The following is a 15,645-nucleotide window of genomic DNA, read 5'->3' as shown; positions in this document are numbered from 1 at the left end:
TTATTTATTTATTTGACAGAGATCATAAGCAGACAGAGAGGCAGGCAGAGAGAGAAGCAGGCTCCCTGCTGAGCAGAGAGCCGGATGTGGGGCTGGATCCCACCCATGAGACCATGACCTGAGCTGAAGGCAGAGGTTTAACCCACTGAGCCACCCAGGTGCCCTGTCTTTTCGCATTTTTATACTATAAGTCAGCTGGAGAGAAATTATCTCAGCTTTTGTTCATGGTTGTTTCACTCTTGGTCTCATTTTTAAAGGACCTTTTCCTGGATATAAAACAATGAGTTTCTCTACCCCTCACTCCTGAATCAGTCAATCTGTCTGTCTAGCTTTCTTTATATTTATTTATTTATTTATTTTTTTTAAGATTCATTCAGGAGAGAGAAAGTGAATGAGCATAGGAGGGGGCAGAAGGAGAGGGAGAAGCAGACTCCCCACTGAACAGGGATCCCAATATGGGGCTTGATCCGAGGACTCTGAACCAAAGGCAGACCCTTAACCATCTGAGCCACCCAGAAGCCCTCCTAAGTCTTTTTTTTTTCTCTTTTTTTTTTTAAAGAGAGAGGGAGAGAATGAAAGAGAGCATGAAAGGAGAGAGGTCAGCAGGAGAAGCAGACTCCCTGCTGATCAGGGAGCCCGATGTGGGACTCAATCCTGGGACTCCACGATCATGACCCAAGCCAAAGGCAGTCACTTAACCAATTGAGCCACCCAGGCACCCCCTCCTAAGTCTTTTAAAGACATTCTTCCCTTGTCTTCTGGCCTCCATTATTTCTGGTATAAAGGCACCCATCATTTGTATCATTGGGGTATCATCATTACCCTAAATGTAATCTGTCTCTCTTCCTTTGCTTTTAGGATTTTTTTTTATCTTTGGGTTTTTGTTTTGTTTTATTTTAAAGATTTTATTTACTTAGGAGCACCTGGGTGGCTCAGTGGGTTAAGCCTCTGCCTTCAGCTTCGGTCATGATCCCGTGGTCCTGGGATTGAGTCCTGCATCGGGCTCCCTGCTCATCGGGGAGCCTGCTTCCTCCTCTCTCTCTGCCTGCCTCTCTGATTACTTGTGATCTCTCTCTCCTTGTCAAATAAATAATTAATATCTTTTTTAAAAAAGAGAGGGAGAGAGGGAACACAAGCAGGGGGAGTGCATTTCCAGAACTTTTTCATCATCCCTAACAGAAATTTCGTATCCATTAAACACTAACTTTTCATTTCCATCTATTCCCAGCCCTGGGAACCTCTAAACTACTTTCTGTCTCTGAATTTGGCTATTCTAGATGTCTCATATATATGGAATTGTGTAATATTAGACCTTTTGTGTCTGGCTTATTTTACTTGGCATAATGTTTTCAAGGTTTATCCATGTCATAGCATGTATCAGAATTTCATTCCTTTTTATGGATGAATAATATTTCATTGTATGGATATACCACAGTTTGTTCATCTGTATGTTGATGGACACGTGAATTTTTACCTTTTAGCTATTGTGAATAATGCTGCTGTGAACACTGGTATATATACATCTAAGTCTCTGTTTTTCATTCTTTTGGTTGTATACCTAGAAGTAGAATTACTGAATCAAATAATTCTGTGTTTACTTTTTGAGAAGCCACCAAATCATTTGGTTCTTTTTTGCTTTTGGTTCTATTTCTCTGCCAAGATTCCCTGTCTGGTAACTAATTTTGTTCATCCTTCATTTAAGTACACACACTTTAATAACTCTTTCTAAGTGTTTGCTGATTCCAACATTTGGGTCATTGTTTTTGTAGACCGCTGTTTTTCCTTTAAAGGGTTTTGCCTTTTATTCTGGTAGACAGTGATTGCTCTTTATTCTCCTGATTCCTGTTGATCCTATCAAGTGTGGTTCTGTTCATTCTTTGTGTGGGTTGTGTGTGTGTGTGTGTGTGTGTGTGTTTTAAGATATTTTTTAAGTAATTTCTACACCAAGTGCAGTGCTTCAGCTTACAACCCTGATATCAGAGTTGCACGCTGTACCATGTGCCCCATGTGTGGGTCTTTTTTGATTTTTGTCTTCAGAGTTAGGGCATGGCGCTTATTCCTGAGGCCACCCTTTCTGAATTCTGGGGTTCCCAGCAAAGTCTCTTCATTCAGACTAGGCTAGAACTCCCATCTCTCAGCGCTTTCCAGCTTCTGGTAATCTCCATCCAGCAGTCAACCCTGAAGAGGCCACTCTGCTAGGTCTCTCAGAGCCTGCTTGTATAGCCTTACTTGTGGACCGGGCAGACTCACAGAGAAAGTGAGGTACACATTTGCAGAGTGTGCAGGGTGTGTGTGAGCATGCCTCTGAGGTCTCTACAGGTTCTAGAAAGCCACAGATGCATACAGTCCTTCCCCTGCAGTCTTGAACTCTGTTCTCTGCCCCAGCTGAGTGAGACTGTTCTGTTCTGCTTGGACTTGGTGGCCCTGCCCCCGGTGTTCAGAACGTGCCCTCAAGGCAGAAAGCCTGGGCGGCCACGGGGCTCACCTTACTTGCTTCTCAACTCTAAGGATCACAGTCTATGTTGCCTCTTGTCCAGGGCCTGAAAACAGTTGCCTCGTGTATTTTGTCCCATGCTTTTGCCAACGCATGGCTCCTAGTGGCTGTTGACCAGTTGTCCCAGTGCTGCATTTGCGAGCCTTCGCATCATTGCGCTGAGTGGGGAGGCCAAGGCAGAGGTGACAGAGCAGTGGTTCTCAAATCTGTCTCCCTGTCTACCTCACGTGGAATGCTTCTTTTAAATATTCTTTCCTGGGGCCCACTTCAGACTTGCTTGGTCAGCCCTGGAGACCTGGCCTCTGTTTTTAACCACTTCCCCTAAGGATTTGTGTAACAGCAACCAGGCCGGTCAGCCTGGACTAGAAAGGATTTCACTACTGACCATTGAGCACTGTTGGTATTTCAGTGTGGAACTGAACTAATGAAGAGCCAGCATCTTGAAGTCAGTCTTATTCATACTGTGCAAATGCTTGGCTGACACTGGAAACAACTTGGAGAGTACTGGGTCGTTCATGGGGCTTTTTGGCCACTGCTGTCTGCTTTCCTTCTCTTTCTCTTTCCTTCCTCTCCCGTCTCAACTTATTCACCTCTTAATAGCCTAAGAAAAAAAAAACAATCATTTGGAACTTCTCATTCTTTTTCATAGTGATTTTGTTTTATCTTCAGTGCTTTGTTTCCCATTATTGTTATTATTTATCTTTTTAGGGAGATGTTGGAGAAGCAAGTATTTGCTATTTGGTGGCAGAAGATGTTTCAGCATCGAGAAAACCGCTTGGCGGAGAGGATGGTAAGTGGCCGTCCCTGAGGAAGTGCCTGGAATGGGCAGGACTTGCTTCGGACTTTGCACTCACTGTCTCCTCTGCTCGGGACGTCACCCAGACCCACATTGCGGGGCGTCCTGCCTGTGACCAGGACTCACAAGGCAGGGCAGGGCCTGGGGCATCTGTTGCCCTTGTCAGTGGAGTTTACATATGACTTCTGGGCCAGGGCAGCTCGTTAATGCCCATCTCTTTTGCCTTGGTCAGTAATTGTGGTCTATGGACTCTTCCTGGCTTCTATGACCACAGCGGCTGGACCGACTCTGTTCTTTCCCTGCCATCCTGCCCCAGGCCATCCTTCACTCAGAGCGGCAGCTCCTGCAGAGGTCCTGGTCCACGTGGCACCAGCGGGCAGCAGCACAGCACCGGGAGCGGCAGCGGACAGCAGTGGCCTGGGCCCACCGCCGCCACCGCCAGCTCAGGAGGGCTTTCTGCATCTGGAGAGACAGTGCCCGAGGGCTCAGAACAGAGTGAGGGGCCGCTTCTGCCCCTGAAGCTCTTCCCCTCTCAGGCCAGCTTCGACCATAGTGGTAGACTCTCAGCTCTGAGTGCCTGTTGGAGGGTTGTGTTAGCCTAGATCCTGGTTTTAAGTTCCAGAAATTTTGCCTAATTCAGTCTATACAGAACCAGGGCTGTAGTGGGAGGATCCTGGGGTACCTCATGGAGATCCCAGCCTCAGGAACTCGACTAGGGACAGACATGCTCCATGAATCTGAGGTCCTACCCACTGGATGCATCCTGCTCACTGGGTGGGGCCCAGTGTGACCACATCCAGAAAATAGACTGATGAGCCCGTTTTAGGATAGCTGAGCACCAGGACCAGCAGCTGTGGCCTAGGGGCAGGTGGTGGCAGTTTTTACCACACTATATGGTTGGAGACAGGGAGGGGCAGACAGCCCACATGGACATGGCAGACACTGTCCCGCTTTAATGCTGTTTTGTATCCACTTTGTGCTGTGAGGATCTCCCCACTCTCAGATTCTGGCCACATTTAATCTCCTGAGTCACCAGCACATGAGTGTATTTCAGTGTACTTGAACCCTGTCAGGTTGGCTCCAAGAATTTGAGTAGATGCTCCCTTTCCTGAGGGGAGAGCCCAAATCCTTTGGCAGCTCTTCAGAGGTCTTTTTATTTATTTATTTATTTATTTATTTATTTATTTATTTATTTGAGAGCATGAGTGAGAGAGCGTGCACACAAGCAGGGGCAAAGAGAGAGGGAGAATCAGGCTCCTTGCTGAGTAGGGAGCCCAACCCAGGGCTTGATCCCAGGACCCTGCGATCATGACCTTTAGCCAAAGGCAGACACTTAACTGAATGAGCCATCCAGGCGCCCCCAGAGAAGGTCTTGATTCCTCCCTCCCCACTAATTTAAGAACCACTAGGCAGGGGCCCGGGACTGTGAGGGGTGTGGGTGGAAAGAGCCCTGGCTGGGTCCAGGCTGCAGTGCTGACTCCAGCCCTCCCCACAGGAAGACGGGCCTAGTGCTGGCTGCAGAATTCCACTCCGCACGGCTTCTGCACTGGGCCTGGAACAGGTGGAAGGAGGTGAGGCTTTGGCACAGATGCCACCACGTATGGTTGTGGACAGGTGGAGCTGGGTGTCAGCGTGACTCGGAACGGGCATGTGGGCTTGTCTTCTGCCCCTCAGCAGCCACCTGCCTCTGAGCACGGGAGACAGGCTGGGCAGCAGAGGTGCCTGAGGTGATTGGCTCAAACTCCCATGTTCTTTGGTTCCGGTCTGAACTCACTGAACCTAAAATTCTTGGTCTCACCATTTGCAGTCATCCTGCTCAGGGTAAAAAGTGTGTCAACTGCCACATGGCTTGAGCGTTTACCCTGAGTCAGGCTCTTGCCCCATCTGATCCCCACAAAGCCCCTGAGAGATACCTAGTCATAGATGAGGCCTTGGCGGGGTGGGTGGGGCAGGTGAGAACCCCACGGGTGAAGGTGGTGGCATGGCTGAGCCCCTCCCGGCACCCCCCTCTGTCTGCAGGGCCTGGCTCTGTGCATTGCCGAGCGGGGGAAGCTGACGCGCGCCCGCCTGCATCACCGGTGCACCTCGCTGCGGGGGGCGCTGCGCTCCTGGGTGGTAGGGGCTTCTGCTGGTCCCTGGGTCGCCCCTTGCTTCGGGCGGGATGGGGGGGTGGGGATCTTGTGTCCCTCCCTCGGTCTCCCTGCCCCTCCCGGAGGAGTCCCGCAAGCCTCCGCGTGCCCAGGACTGTGGGTCTCTCGGCCACAGGGCTGAGCTCTGGCATCCTTGCTTGGCAAAGTAAAAACGAGTGCCCTCTGGGGGGCCAGCCTCCACATCAAAGTGACCCCTTGTCCAGGAGGCCAGTGGCCTGACTTGCTCGGTGAGGACTTAGCAAGACCATCCTCTCTGTTGTCCGGGCGCTCTACTGGCGTGGGACTCGGAGCTCTAGGCCAGTGCCCACCTCCAGCATCGCACCCCCTGGAAGGAGGGCCCCGGTTGAGGGAGGGTCAAAGGAGGGAACTGGGCTCTGCACCCGCCAGTCCTCTCGGTCTCCCACAGACTTATCAGAGCCAGGTTCAGAGTATCCTCCAGGAGGTGGCGACCAGGGAGAGGCAGCACAAGGGGCAGCTACTGCGGTGAGTCTCCCCGGCATCTCCCACAGGGCCTGAGGATCAGGGCTCCTGCTCCAGCCCCAGGCAGGGCCAGGCGTCTGGACTGGTGTGGAGCGAGGGCAGCCCAGCTCCTTGCAGTGCTCACAGCGTTGTTGGGCTTTGCCATAGCAAGCACTCCATTCATTGGGTCACCCCGGGTCTGGAAGCTGCTGTGTGCAGACTGGGGCCTTGAGGAGGCAGCTGTCAACCTGGGCATCTGTGAGAGCTCCCCCTTGTCTTGCTCCTGTCGACACTCTTCCCTCCCCTGCAAGATTCTGTGTCTCCCGCTCCAGAGCTGCAGGGACTCCCTGTGCCTCAGCCTCCACTCAGTTGCCCCCCCTGCTTGGCTCTCCAGGCCTTCCGCGGATTTCAGAGGCATCTCTCACAGTCTTGGAGGTCACTCGCTCTCTCTGTTCCAGCTCCTGCTAAACCAACCTCTCACGCTCTCCTTCCCGGCAGGCCTCCCTCATTCCACTCTTTTTCCTCCCTCCGTATTTGTTCAGCACATGGTATTCCAGGCCGCCTGTGGGAGGTGGGCCTTGTGGACTTACCACTTCTACCCTCCCTCAGGGAGGTCCCCATCCAGCCCCTCAGGCAGAGGGAGTGAGAAAGATGGAGTCGCTGAGCGAACTCTGCAGCAACTGCGGGGCTGGGGCCGATGGCCCTCCGCCACCTCCTATCTCTCTGTGCCTTACTGTGGCATGACTCACCTGTACTGTCACTGCCTGGTCACCACTGTGTGTCACATACATATACGAGGACGTAGTATTTGGTCTTGTTCACCGTGGTGCCCCTGGGGCTCCCCCAGTGCCTGGCACAGAGCAGGGGCTCACCAGCCCTGTGTCGAGTGTGTCACCATAAATATGGCTGTTGGTGAGACTGATATTCTTAGGTACAAAAAGTCTGTCCTCAATTGAGGAGTGGGCTGAAGAAGCGGGAATGACTCACAGGAACCTCCCCCATCTCATTCCCACTGGTGACACCCTCATCTCCCGGGCCTGTGTTCCTGCAGGAGTGTGTTCCGTCGCTGGAGAGAGAACACCCTGGCCCGTGTGCATGAAGCCCAGCAAAGCTCCCGAGCACACGCTCACTACCAGCGAACCTTGTGTTCCAAGGTGAGGCCTCAGGAGACCAGCTGGTCGCCCAGGAGGGTTTGGGACCTTGCTCCTGCGAGGGGGTCACCCCGAAGCTAGGCTCTGAACAAGGAACCCAGGACATGGGTTCACTCACCCTCCTCCATGCAGGTTTCATTTTTTTTTTTTTTTTTTTACTGGATTATGAACCAATATCCGTTAAAACAAAAACAGAGTGACAACAGAGTCTTGTCAGAACCAGTACTTCCTACACATGTGGAATTTTCCACTGGGACAGACTATGTCAATGTGGCCCTCCTTCTCTTCATCTGTCAGAGGATGTTCGTTGTGGCTGATTTTATGGCTGCAGAGGCTTTCTCAAAAGCGTAGAGCACCCCGGGAATGTGAGATTGTTGGTCATCGTCCGTGGGAAGTGGCCCCAAAATGCCACCTGGTGGGGCCTGTCCTATGTGCTGCAAGAGGGAGGGCGTGCCAGCTCACGACCCTGGGAGGAAGGCGTATTACACAACAGGGTAGTTCAGAAATGAAGGGACAGCAGTGGTCCCGGCACTGGGGGCTATTTTAGAGAGAAGGATTTTTGCCAGGAGCTCTGAACAGCAGTGGTTCTCCCACTGGAAGGCCGGGGGAGACTGGTCCTGACAACTCGGAAGCCTCCAGAGGGTGAAGAACTGTGACAAAGTCAAGGCCTAGTCTGCTGTCAGACTTGCTTGGCTTCTGGCTGGGAAGGGAGGCCTTTTTTTGCAGAGAATGGAATTTGTGCCTAAGGAGCTGGGGAGCAGGCAACCCCAGCTGCTTGACTTCTTTGTAAAGTGCTCTGCTAGTGTGATTTCATGTGTGTCTCAGTTTGAAAGGCTGCAACGCATCTAATGTACAGCTTCGTTCAACACCTAATAATGGAACAGATGCCCATGGGATGCCTTGACTTGTTGATGGCGTGCTCGGAAGTTGAACTCCTATGGAACAGCCCATCGCCTGGGATACTTTGCTTCCTGTGGGGACTGGGGCTTTGGTCCGTGGCCTGGGGTCTGTGCTGCTGGCCGGTGTTTTCCGGAACGTGTGTGGGTGCCATGTCCCCGCTCAGTCCCGCAGCGCTGGGCGTCCCAGGAAGTCAGGCTCTGCTCTTCATCTGTCCCTTAGGTCCTGGTGCAGTGGCGGGAGGCTGCATCCGTGCAGATATACTACCGACAGCAGGAGGACTGTGCCATTAAGGAGGCCCAGAAGGTGCTGGATAGGGGTGAGTGGAGTTCCTGGCAGCTGGGGAGAGGGCTCTGAAGGACATAGAACTGTCTCGTGTTCCATCTCCTCCCCCTCAGTCTTTGGATTCTTCTACCCTGTGTGAGGTTCCTGTTGCTGAGATAACAGTACCGCAGACTGGGAGGTTTCCACCAGCAGAAGATTGTTCTCTTGGCCTTCTGGAGGCCATGTCTGAAACTGGGGTGTTGGCGGGGCCATGATTCCTGTGAAGGCTGGAGGGGAGAATCCTTCCTTGCCTCTTCCAGCCTCTGACAGCCCCAGCAGTCCTTGGTGTTTATTGTCTCGCAGACCCATCCCTCCAGCCTCGGCCTCTGCGGGCACAGGGCTATCTGCCCTGCGACCGCGTCTCTCAGAAGGACACCAGTCCTGCTGGGTTAAGGGCCCGCCCTGCTCCAGGGTGGTGTCGGCTGACTGCACTGACCATTTTGCCGAGTCACAGCAGTTCGGAGGTTCAGGATGAGGTTCCGGGTTTGGGAGGAGGGGTAACCATTCAACCCAGCGCGTCACAGTGTTCTCTTCCCAGCCAGTTGCCAACCAGTTGATGTTCAGGTGTAACACCGAGGCTTAGTATCTGATTCGCATGAAGGAATCAAGGAGAGGGAGTCCGCGTCCTTGTGTCGCTGGGCCCGTGTGTGTTCAGGGAGTATGGCCTTGGGCAGCCTGACTCCCTGCTGTACAGAGAGCCTGGAGAAGATGGTCAGACAGGAGCACAGATAAGATGCAGGGAAACTGAGGCCCATGGCCCTACAGTAGGGACATGAGCGGTGGTTAGAATAAATGACAATACAACTGGAAATGAAAACACACAGAAATTGTTTAAATTGGAATGTAGGGAAGACAGGTCAAGTTGTTGGTTTGCTCCAGGACAAAAACTGATAAACTGGTTTGGTTCTGACTGCACTCTTTATGTGGATAAACACACATCTCTGCTTTCCTCTGGACAGAACCTGGGGGTCAAACATCCAGCATGTACTCCACCCCAGTGTGCTTCTCTGTGTCCTCAAACTGCCCTCCCACCCCAGAAACCAGTGCTGTGTTTCCAGGTGTCTCCCAAGAAAGAAGCTGAGGAGTTTGGCCCATTCTGGGGCCTCTGTTTGGGCAGAGCTTTGGCATCAGCGCTGCAGAGGCCTTGCCAGTGGGGGTCAGGTGGCCACAGCAGGTGTTAGAGGGGACAGGCACAGGCTACACCCTGGACTGCAGGACCGAGGGGCAAGCAGCTTTCCGTGGAAAGTGTTGGGTGGCACACGGTGGGCCCTGGGACTGCTGTGTCCTTTACAGGTGCTACAAGGATTTGGGAGACCCACAAGACAAGACACTGTGTTCTCGGCACATAGCAGATGCGCACTCAGTGCCTGCGGAACCATTTCTGGGCTTAGTTAAGGCCTCGAGTCTCAGGTACACCTTGGCAGCCCGAGGGCGGGGCTGAGTGCTGGAGGAGGATGAGTTCAGGGTAACGTGTCATAAGACACAGTCAACAGAGTGTCTGATGCGGGCAGGGTCAGGTGCTGGCTGTGTGGCCCCATGAAGGCCTCTCTGAGCCTCAGTTTCCCCATCTGCAAAATGGAATAGTAGCTGCCTCGTGGGGTTGTCGTAAGGACCCAGTGAGAGGTACACCCTGGAAGCAGTATGCAGGAGGTATCAGCACTTGGTCCTAAGGCTTCACCTCCAGGCCTGCAAACCTGCCCTCCCTGCCCCCTACAACAGTTCCCAGAGGACACCCCCATCTTGGCATCAGTGCCTTAGTATCTGTTGTCGATAAAAGAAATTGTCTCAGGGCTTAAGAAAAGGGAAAGACCTAAAAGGAAAAAACAAAACAAAACACAGAAGGAAGTGCTTGCTCCCCCTTGAGAGAGAATCTGGTGACACAGAAACAAAATGCGTGCGGTAGCCTCCGCCTTCCTGCAGCACCCAGAACAGCGGACGCTGTGCCTCCTCCTAGGCCTGGTTGGAGCAGCTTAGACTCTCTGAGCCTGGGTTTCCTCCCAGGCCAAACAGGGCCATGGCCCCCCATTCCTTCAGACACAGGGTCTTGTCCTCCACATGTCCAGTGGCCTTCCGTGGGCCGCTCCATGGGGGTACTGCAGACACGTGGCCACCGTGGACAGGCGGATGGTTCTGGCTGACCCTTTGGGGGCACAATAGTAAACGGCACACCAGGTTCTGGTCCCCAGGGTGCTCATGGCCACTGAAGGTGGCCACAGCTGTTGACACACAGCGGCCACCGTCCCCATGTGGCGGTTTCACCGAGTGGGGGCTGACACCCCAGCTCTACCCCGACACAACCTTTTCAGCTCTCTGAACCTTGCAGATTGGCTTGTAGAAACCTCCAGAAGAGTAAACTCTGACTTGGATCTGCCTTAGGTCGTCTCAGGATGTGGTTTCGGCGCTGGCGGGACCGAGGCCAGAGGGCGGCCCAGCAGAGAGCCCTGCTCAGAAGGGCGGCTGCACACCACGGCCGGCGGCTGCTGCTGCGAGCTCTGGCCCAGTGGAAGGCGCACCATCTGGGCTGCATCAGGAAGCGGGTGAGGCAAGTGGCGGCTCCCGGGCCAGGAGACCACCACCTGGGGAAGAGGCGGGCTCTGTGGCAGAACCCACGACCGCCAGGATGGGTGCTGGGTGGTTGGGGTCCTGCAGGCACAAGGCTGCAGGGACCTTTCTGGGAAGGCTGAGGGAAGCCAGCCTCTGGGTCGGGTCTCCCCCAGGCACCAGATGCCCCAGGAGGGAAACCTGGCTCATCCTGAAGCGTGGAGTGTCAGAGCTCCATGCTCCTGCCTGGTACAGGAAGCCTTGGCTTCATCCAAGACTCTTCTTGGAGATGGGAGGACAGTTCTCTTGGGCCGAGAGCCTCTCACCACAAGGCTGTGCCCAGATGATTGGGATGCAGGGCCCTGACTGCTTTTAGCTGCTCTCTCCCCAGCTCCTGCAAAGGCAGGGTGCCCAGCTCCTGGCCCAGACCCGCAGCCGGGCCTGCTTCCATCAGTGGAAACAACAGGTGGGAGCCAACGAGAAACCCCTTCCCCCTCCCACTGCCTCCTGAACCCACATTTATTATTTTTATTTATTTAATCTCTATACCCAACATGGGGCTCAAACTCACGACCCCAAGATCAAGAGTCACATACTCCATGGCACCCCCTCATTTAAAATTTTAAAATTCCACCCTTGTCTGAGGGCTCCCCCAACCCTGGTCATTTCCCGGCACTGCCCAGTTCCTTCCATCTGTGACCTATACAAGCCCATCACTTCAGGGCCCTGTTTCTACAGTGTCACATTAGGGTAATATCCAAAAATTAATATGAATGCATTTTAAGTCTTCACCAAGGACATGCTAAAACACCAGGCAGGGCTGCATCATGCCCAGCAGACCTTCATGTGCCCAGCACTCTGCCCCCACTTGCTCCCTTCCCCCAGAGCTCTGCCTTTGTTCTTCCCAGAGGATCACTCCTTGGTCCATCAACTCAGGGCCAGGCAGCGCTGGGCCTTTCCCAGTGGAGGGAGGGCAGCCTTACTAGAAAAGGGTCTCAGAGTGACCAGGTCCCTGTGGTCAGAGTGGCCTCCCTGACTTCCATAATCTTCTTTTTCTGGCCCATAGCTGGCGAACAGGAGGCGGGAGCAGCAGGGCACAGCCCGGGCCCTGTGGTTCTGGTCCTTCTCACTACAGGCAAAGGTAATAGGGGCTCCACACCCAGCTGTCCCTGTACGCCTTGGTGGAGGCCAGGGTGGGTCATGGGCACAGCCCTGGGGGGAGCCTTAAGCAGGGAGAACTGGGCCTCCTTGCCTTCTCTCTCTGGAGGTGTGGGCCTCGTGGCTGGGCTTTGTGCTGGAGAGGAGAAGAAAGAAGGCGCGTCAGGAGCAGGCCATACAGGCCTACCACCGGCAGCTCCTCCGGGAGGGCGCCACACGCCTTTTACGGTTCGCGGGCGGCATGAAGGCCCTCCGGCAGCAGCTGCATGCCCAGCAGTGGGCGCAGGTGAGGGTCCCCCGCTTTCTCGTGGGGAGCGGGTCAGGCACGGCACAACTTGACCAGAGGCTTGTTGCAGGCGGCTCACAGTCTCCACCGTGCGGTCCATCGCTGCGCCATGCTCTGGAAACAGAAGGTTCTGGGCCAGGACAGGGAGACTCGTCCCCCCACATCCACCATGCCCAGCAGGAGAGTGACATTTGACAGTCCCCTTTCCACCTATGTTGCGGCTGGGGCTGGGGATGCTGCTCCGGAGACCAAGAAGCCACCAGTTCCTCATGAGCCCTGGGGGGCTCGGAGTAGCCTGTCCCTGGCTGCTTGGGACCCCCACCTCCTAGAGCTGTGAGTAGCCCATCTCTCGCTGCTTCCTCCTTGCTTTTTGCCTGGAGCAGAAATTTGCACTATACAAGGAAGGAGGTCCCAGCTGAACCGTGTGGACCCCTAGCAGGATCCTGTCCCTCCCATTCCATCAGCCCCAAATAAAGGGACCACAGCCTCTGTTCCTGCAGAACGTGGGGGAGAGAACATGTAGTTTTTAAAAAAGGAATCGGCTGTCGGGCAGCTCCGCCTCACGCCCCCAGACCTGCCAGTCACCCTCCTTCTCCTCTTCCGACCAGGAAACCCCACTGTTTGTAACCTGGCCCATCCCTGCACACTGGGCTCCCAGAGTGACCGGCACTGCCTGAGCCTCAGTCTGCTTCCCTTGGCACCAGATCCCAACAGGGCCTGACCCGGAAGAGTGTGCTCCCCCTCTGATGTGGGAGGGGCACCTGTGTCACTGGGTAGCTGCAGAGGTCAAATGAAATGAGGCAGGTGAGGCACCCCCACGATATCAGGCTCACTACATTGGAATTACTGAAAGTACTCTGTGGCCCAGGCCCACTCCCTGTCACCTGCAGACCTTAGGCCAGCAGTTTGTTTCCCTGTAAGACTGGAGGGGTGGGACTGGATGCCCTGGGTAGGCAAGAGGAATAGGCCTGTTTTTCTTCCCAGCAATGATGCCCGCTTGGCAAGAAAGCAGCCTCGACGCCCACATTTCCTGCTGGAGCCGGTGCCGAGCCAGAGGCCCCTGGGGTGTGGCACCCTTGGGGGGAAAGGGTATATGGTGTGGTCCTAGGGTGGGTGGCTTCCTTTCCTTCCTGCTCCTCAGGCAGGTACCAGGGCCTGACCAGCTCCTGTCGTCCCTCTGCTTAGGCCCAAGGCACCACAAGAATGTGACTCAGGCATGGCCCAGCCAGCAGGCCCTGCCCTGATGAGGCCTTTCCTGCCAGCAGCCTGGACAGCCCTGGTCCCAAGCAGCCCCCTGCCCCAGCCCAAGGCCCTTCTGAGTCACCCTGGCCCAGAGCTGCCCCCCGCGTTGAGTACAGGACCAGAGCTGCTGCCCCCTTCATCCTTTATGCCATGTGTGGTGGAAGTCCCTGCCAGGGTAAGTTCTCCTGTCACCTGGGGTCTTGTTCTTTGGTCTGGCCTTCAGTGCTCTTACGCTCTCAGTGCTGTAGCCACAGATGTACTCACTGCTTCCAGAGCACTACTGGCTCAGGGAGATGGAGGGAGGCCACTCATGCCTTCACCAAGTAGAGGTGCCCCTGCCCTAGGGACACAGTAGGGAAAGGCTGCTGGGCCCCTGCTTGTGAAGCTCATGTCGCAGAGGTGGGGACCAAAGAAGAGCCCTGGACGTGGATGAAGACACTGCAGATCACAAGGGTCCTGCAGGCCCAGGGGAAATACCTGGATTTTCAGTAGAAAGCCATGGGGGCCAGTTGGCAGCTGTGATCCCATGGGCCAGCACAGGGTGCCAGGTGCCATGATTAGGTGGTGACTGTGGCTGTGGGCAGAGCCCATCGTGGGAGGCAGGCTAGGCAGGACCTGCTCCGATGGGTTTGATAAGGGTGAGGAAGGAATCCAGGATGGCCTTTGGACTTCTGGCTTGAATAACTTCAAGAATAATGAGTTCCTTACTGAAAGAGGGAAAATGGGGGGTGGGTGGGGGGAGAGGCCTGCTTGGGATAAAGCGTGAACTGGTTAAATTTGAGATAAAGCAACAAGATTCTGAGTGTGGCCTTCGGGAAGGTGGTCAGGGCTGGGGAGCAAAACTGAGAGTCTGCAATGTAGTTGTTGAAGGTAAACCCCTGGGAACCAAACAGGTCGCCTTGGAGAAGGCAGCGGCTCCCTGGGGCATATGACAGCCAGATGGAGGAGTCTGGGCAGGGACAGCAAGGGGGTGCAAGAAGGCACAAGTGCTCAGTAATAGAGGAGACAGCAGCAGAGTTGGGGCCCCCCAAGAGTTGGTGCCCAGAGAGCTGGTCGAAGGTCACCAGTAGAGGAAGGGAGGGTTGGGGATGTGTGGTCTGACCAGGACAATTGCCCTGGACCACTTTTCCTCACTGAAGTGTAGGGGCACAGCTCAGAATGGGGTACGGGTCAAACAGCTGCTCAGGATGGGCTGAACCAGGCCCTAGGGTAGGGGTGGGACTGGACTGCACAGGTGTAGGGTGTTCCTTGCACTGCTTGTGCAACTTCCTCATGTCAGGTCTGAAGAAAGGGGCAGGGCCAGGCCCGGCCTGGGTGAGCTGGTCAAGTCCAAGACCTCACCCGCCCCCCATACCCCTGCAGTGGGCGACCTGGTGCCTCTCCCCCAGCCTTCCTCCCTGCTTCTGTGTTCATCTGTTCTCCCTTTACAGGTATCTGCACAACCCACCACCCCTGGGCTGACACGCCAGGCCTCGCCATCCCCAGCCAGTGTCCCTCACTCCCGCCTCCTGCTTCCTGGGAACTTCACAGGCACGGGGCCTGGGGCTGGCTCCACAGCCACATGGGTGCACCTGAAGCCTGACAGCACTGTAAGTGCTCAGGCCACTCCCAGTACCTGGGATCCCTCCACTCAGCCTTGGCCTAGCCGCAAGGGTGGTCAAGATCCAGCTTGTTCTGTCACCAAGAGCCACATGGACCTGGAGGCTGAGCTTGAGAGCATCCAGAAGCAACTGCAGGATTACCAGACCATGAAGCAGAACCTCTCGTAAGACCCAGAACTCTCCCTAGCTGTTTCCCCAGATCTGGCCGTGAGGGTCCTTGGGCCCACCCAAGGTGCTTGCACAGCTGGGTGGGGGAGAGTGGGGGAGGCTGGCAAGGAACAGCTCTACCCTCCTCGAGCCTCCCACCCCCAGAAGTAGCAGATAGGCTGCTTCCCTACCTGGAGGCAAACAAAGCCAAGGGCCTGGACAGGCTGGCAGCATGTGTCTCCCTCTGGCAGGTCCTGCCAGCGACAAGCAAAAAGCCTGCGCCGGTGGCTGGAGCTGAGCCAGGAGGAGCCCAGGCCTGAAGACCAGGAAGCAGAGCGGCAGGTGCAGGAAGAACTACAGGAGGTGAGGCCCCAGGCAGCCCTGGCACAGCTTCCCCCA

The 15,645-nt window shown here is 55.0% G+C and overlaps 1 protein-coding gene across 7 annotated transcripts in view; it reads left to right on the top strand.

Moving 5' to 3' along the window:
* LOC111159998 (SFI1 centrin binding protein) overlaps window positions 1–15,645 on the top strand; it is a 104,503-nt gene that overhangs the window by 88,596 nt on the left and 262 nt on the right. For 5 of the 7 annotated variants that reach the window (XM_022522732.1, XM_022522731.1, XM_022522736.1 and 2 more), the window contains 16 exons: window positions 3,203–3,284; window positions 3,607–3,785; window positions 4,786–4,861; window positions 5,310–5,405; window positions 5,847–5,923; window positions 6,951–7,053; window positions 8,170–8,266; window positions 10,648–10,808; window positions 11,204–11,278; window positions 11,879–11,953; window positions 12,080–12,256; window positions 12,327–12,589; window positions 13,241–13,345; window positions 13,442–13,673; window positions 14,929–15,263; window positions 15,498–15,609. In XM_022522732.1, coding sequence (XP_022378440.1) covers window positions 3,203–3,284; window positions 3,607–3,785; window positions 4,786–4,861; window positions 5,310–5,405; window positions 5,847–5,923; window positions 6,951–7,053; window positions 8,170–8,266; window positions 10,648–10,808; window positions 11,204–11,278; window positions 11,879–11,953; window positions 12,080–12,256; window positions 12,327–12,589; window positions 13,241–13,345; window positions 13,442–13,673; window positions 14,929–15,263; window positions 15,498–15,609 — 2,245 coding nt within the window. The remainder of the gene's footprint in view (window positions 1–3,202; window positions 3,285–3,606; window positions 3,786–4,785; window positions 4,862–5,309; window positions 5,406–5,846; window positions 5,924–6,950; window positions 7,054–8,169; window positions 8,267–10,647; window positions 10,809–11,203; window positions 11,279–11,878; window positions 11,954–12,079; window positions 12,257–12,326; window positions 12,590–13,240; window positions 13,346–13,441; window positions 13,674–14,928; window positions 15,264–15,497; window positions 15,610–15,645) is intronic. The other 2 variants (XM_022522735.1, XM_022522733.1) reach the window with 2 other exon arrangements.

This window comes from Enhydra lutris, unplaced genomic scaffold, assembly GCF_002288905.1.
Source record: "Enhydra lutris kenyoni isolate GAN:26980312 unplaced genomic scaffold, ASM228890v2 scaffoldscaffold73, whole genome shotgun sequence".
Classification (NCBI taxonomy): Eukaryota; Metazoa; Chordata; class Mammalia; order Carnivora; family Mustelidae; genus Enhydra; species Enhydra lutris.
This window is presented reverse-complemented; position numbering and strand designations above follow the sequence as displayed.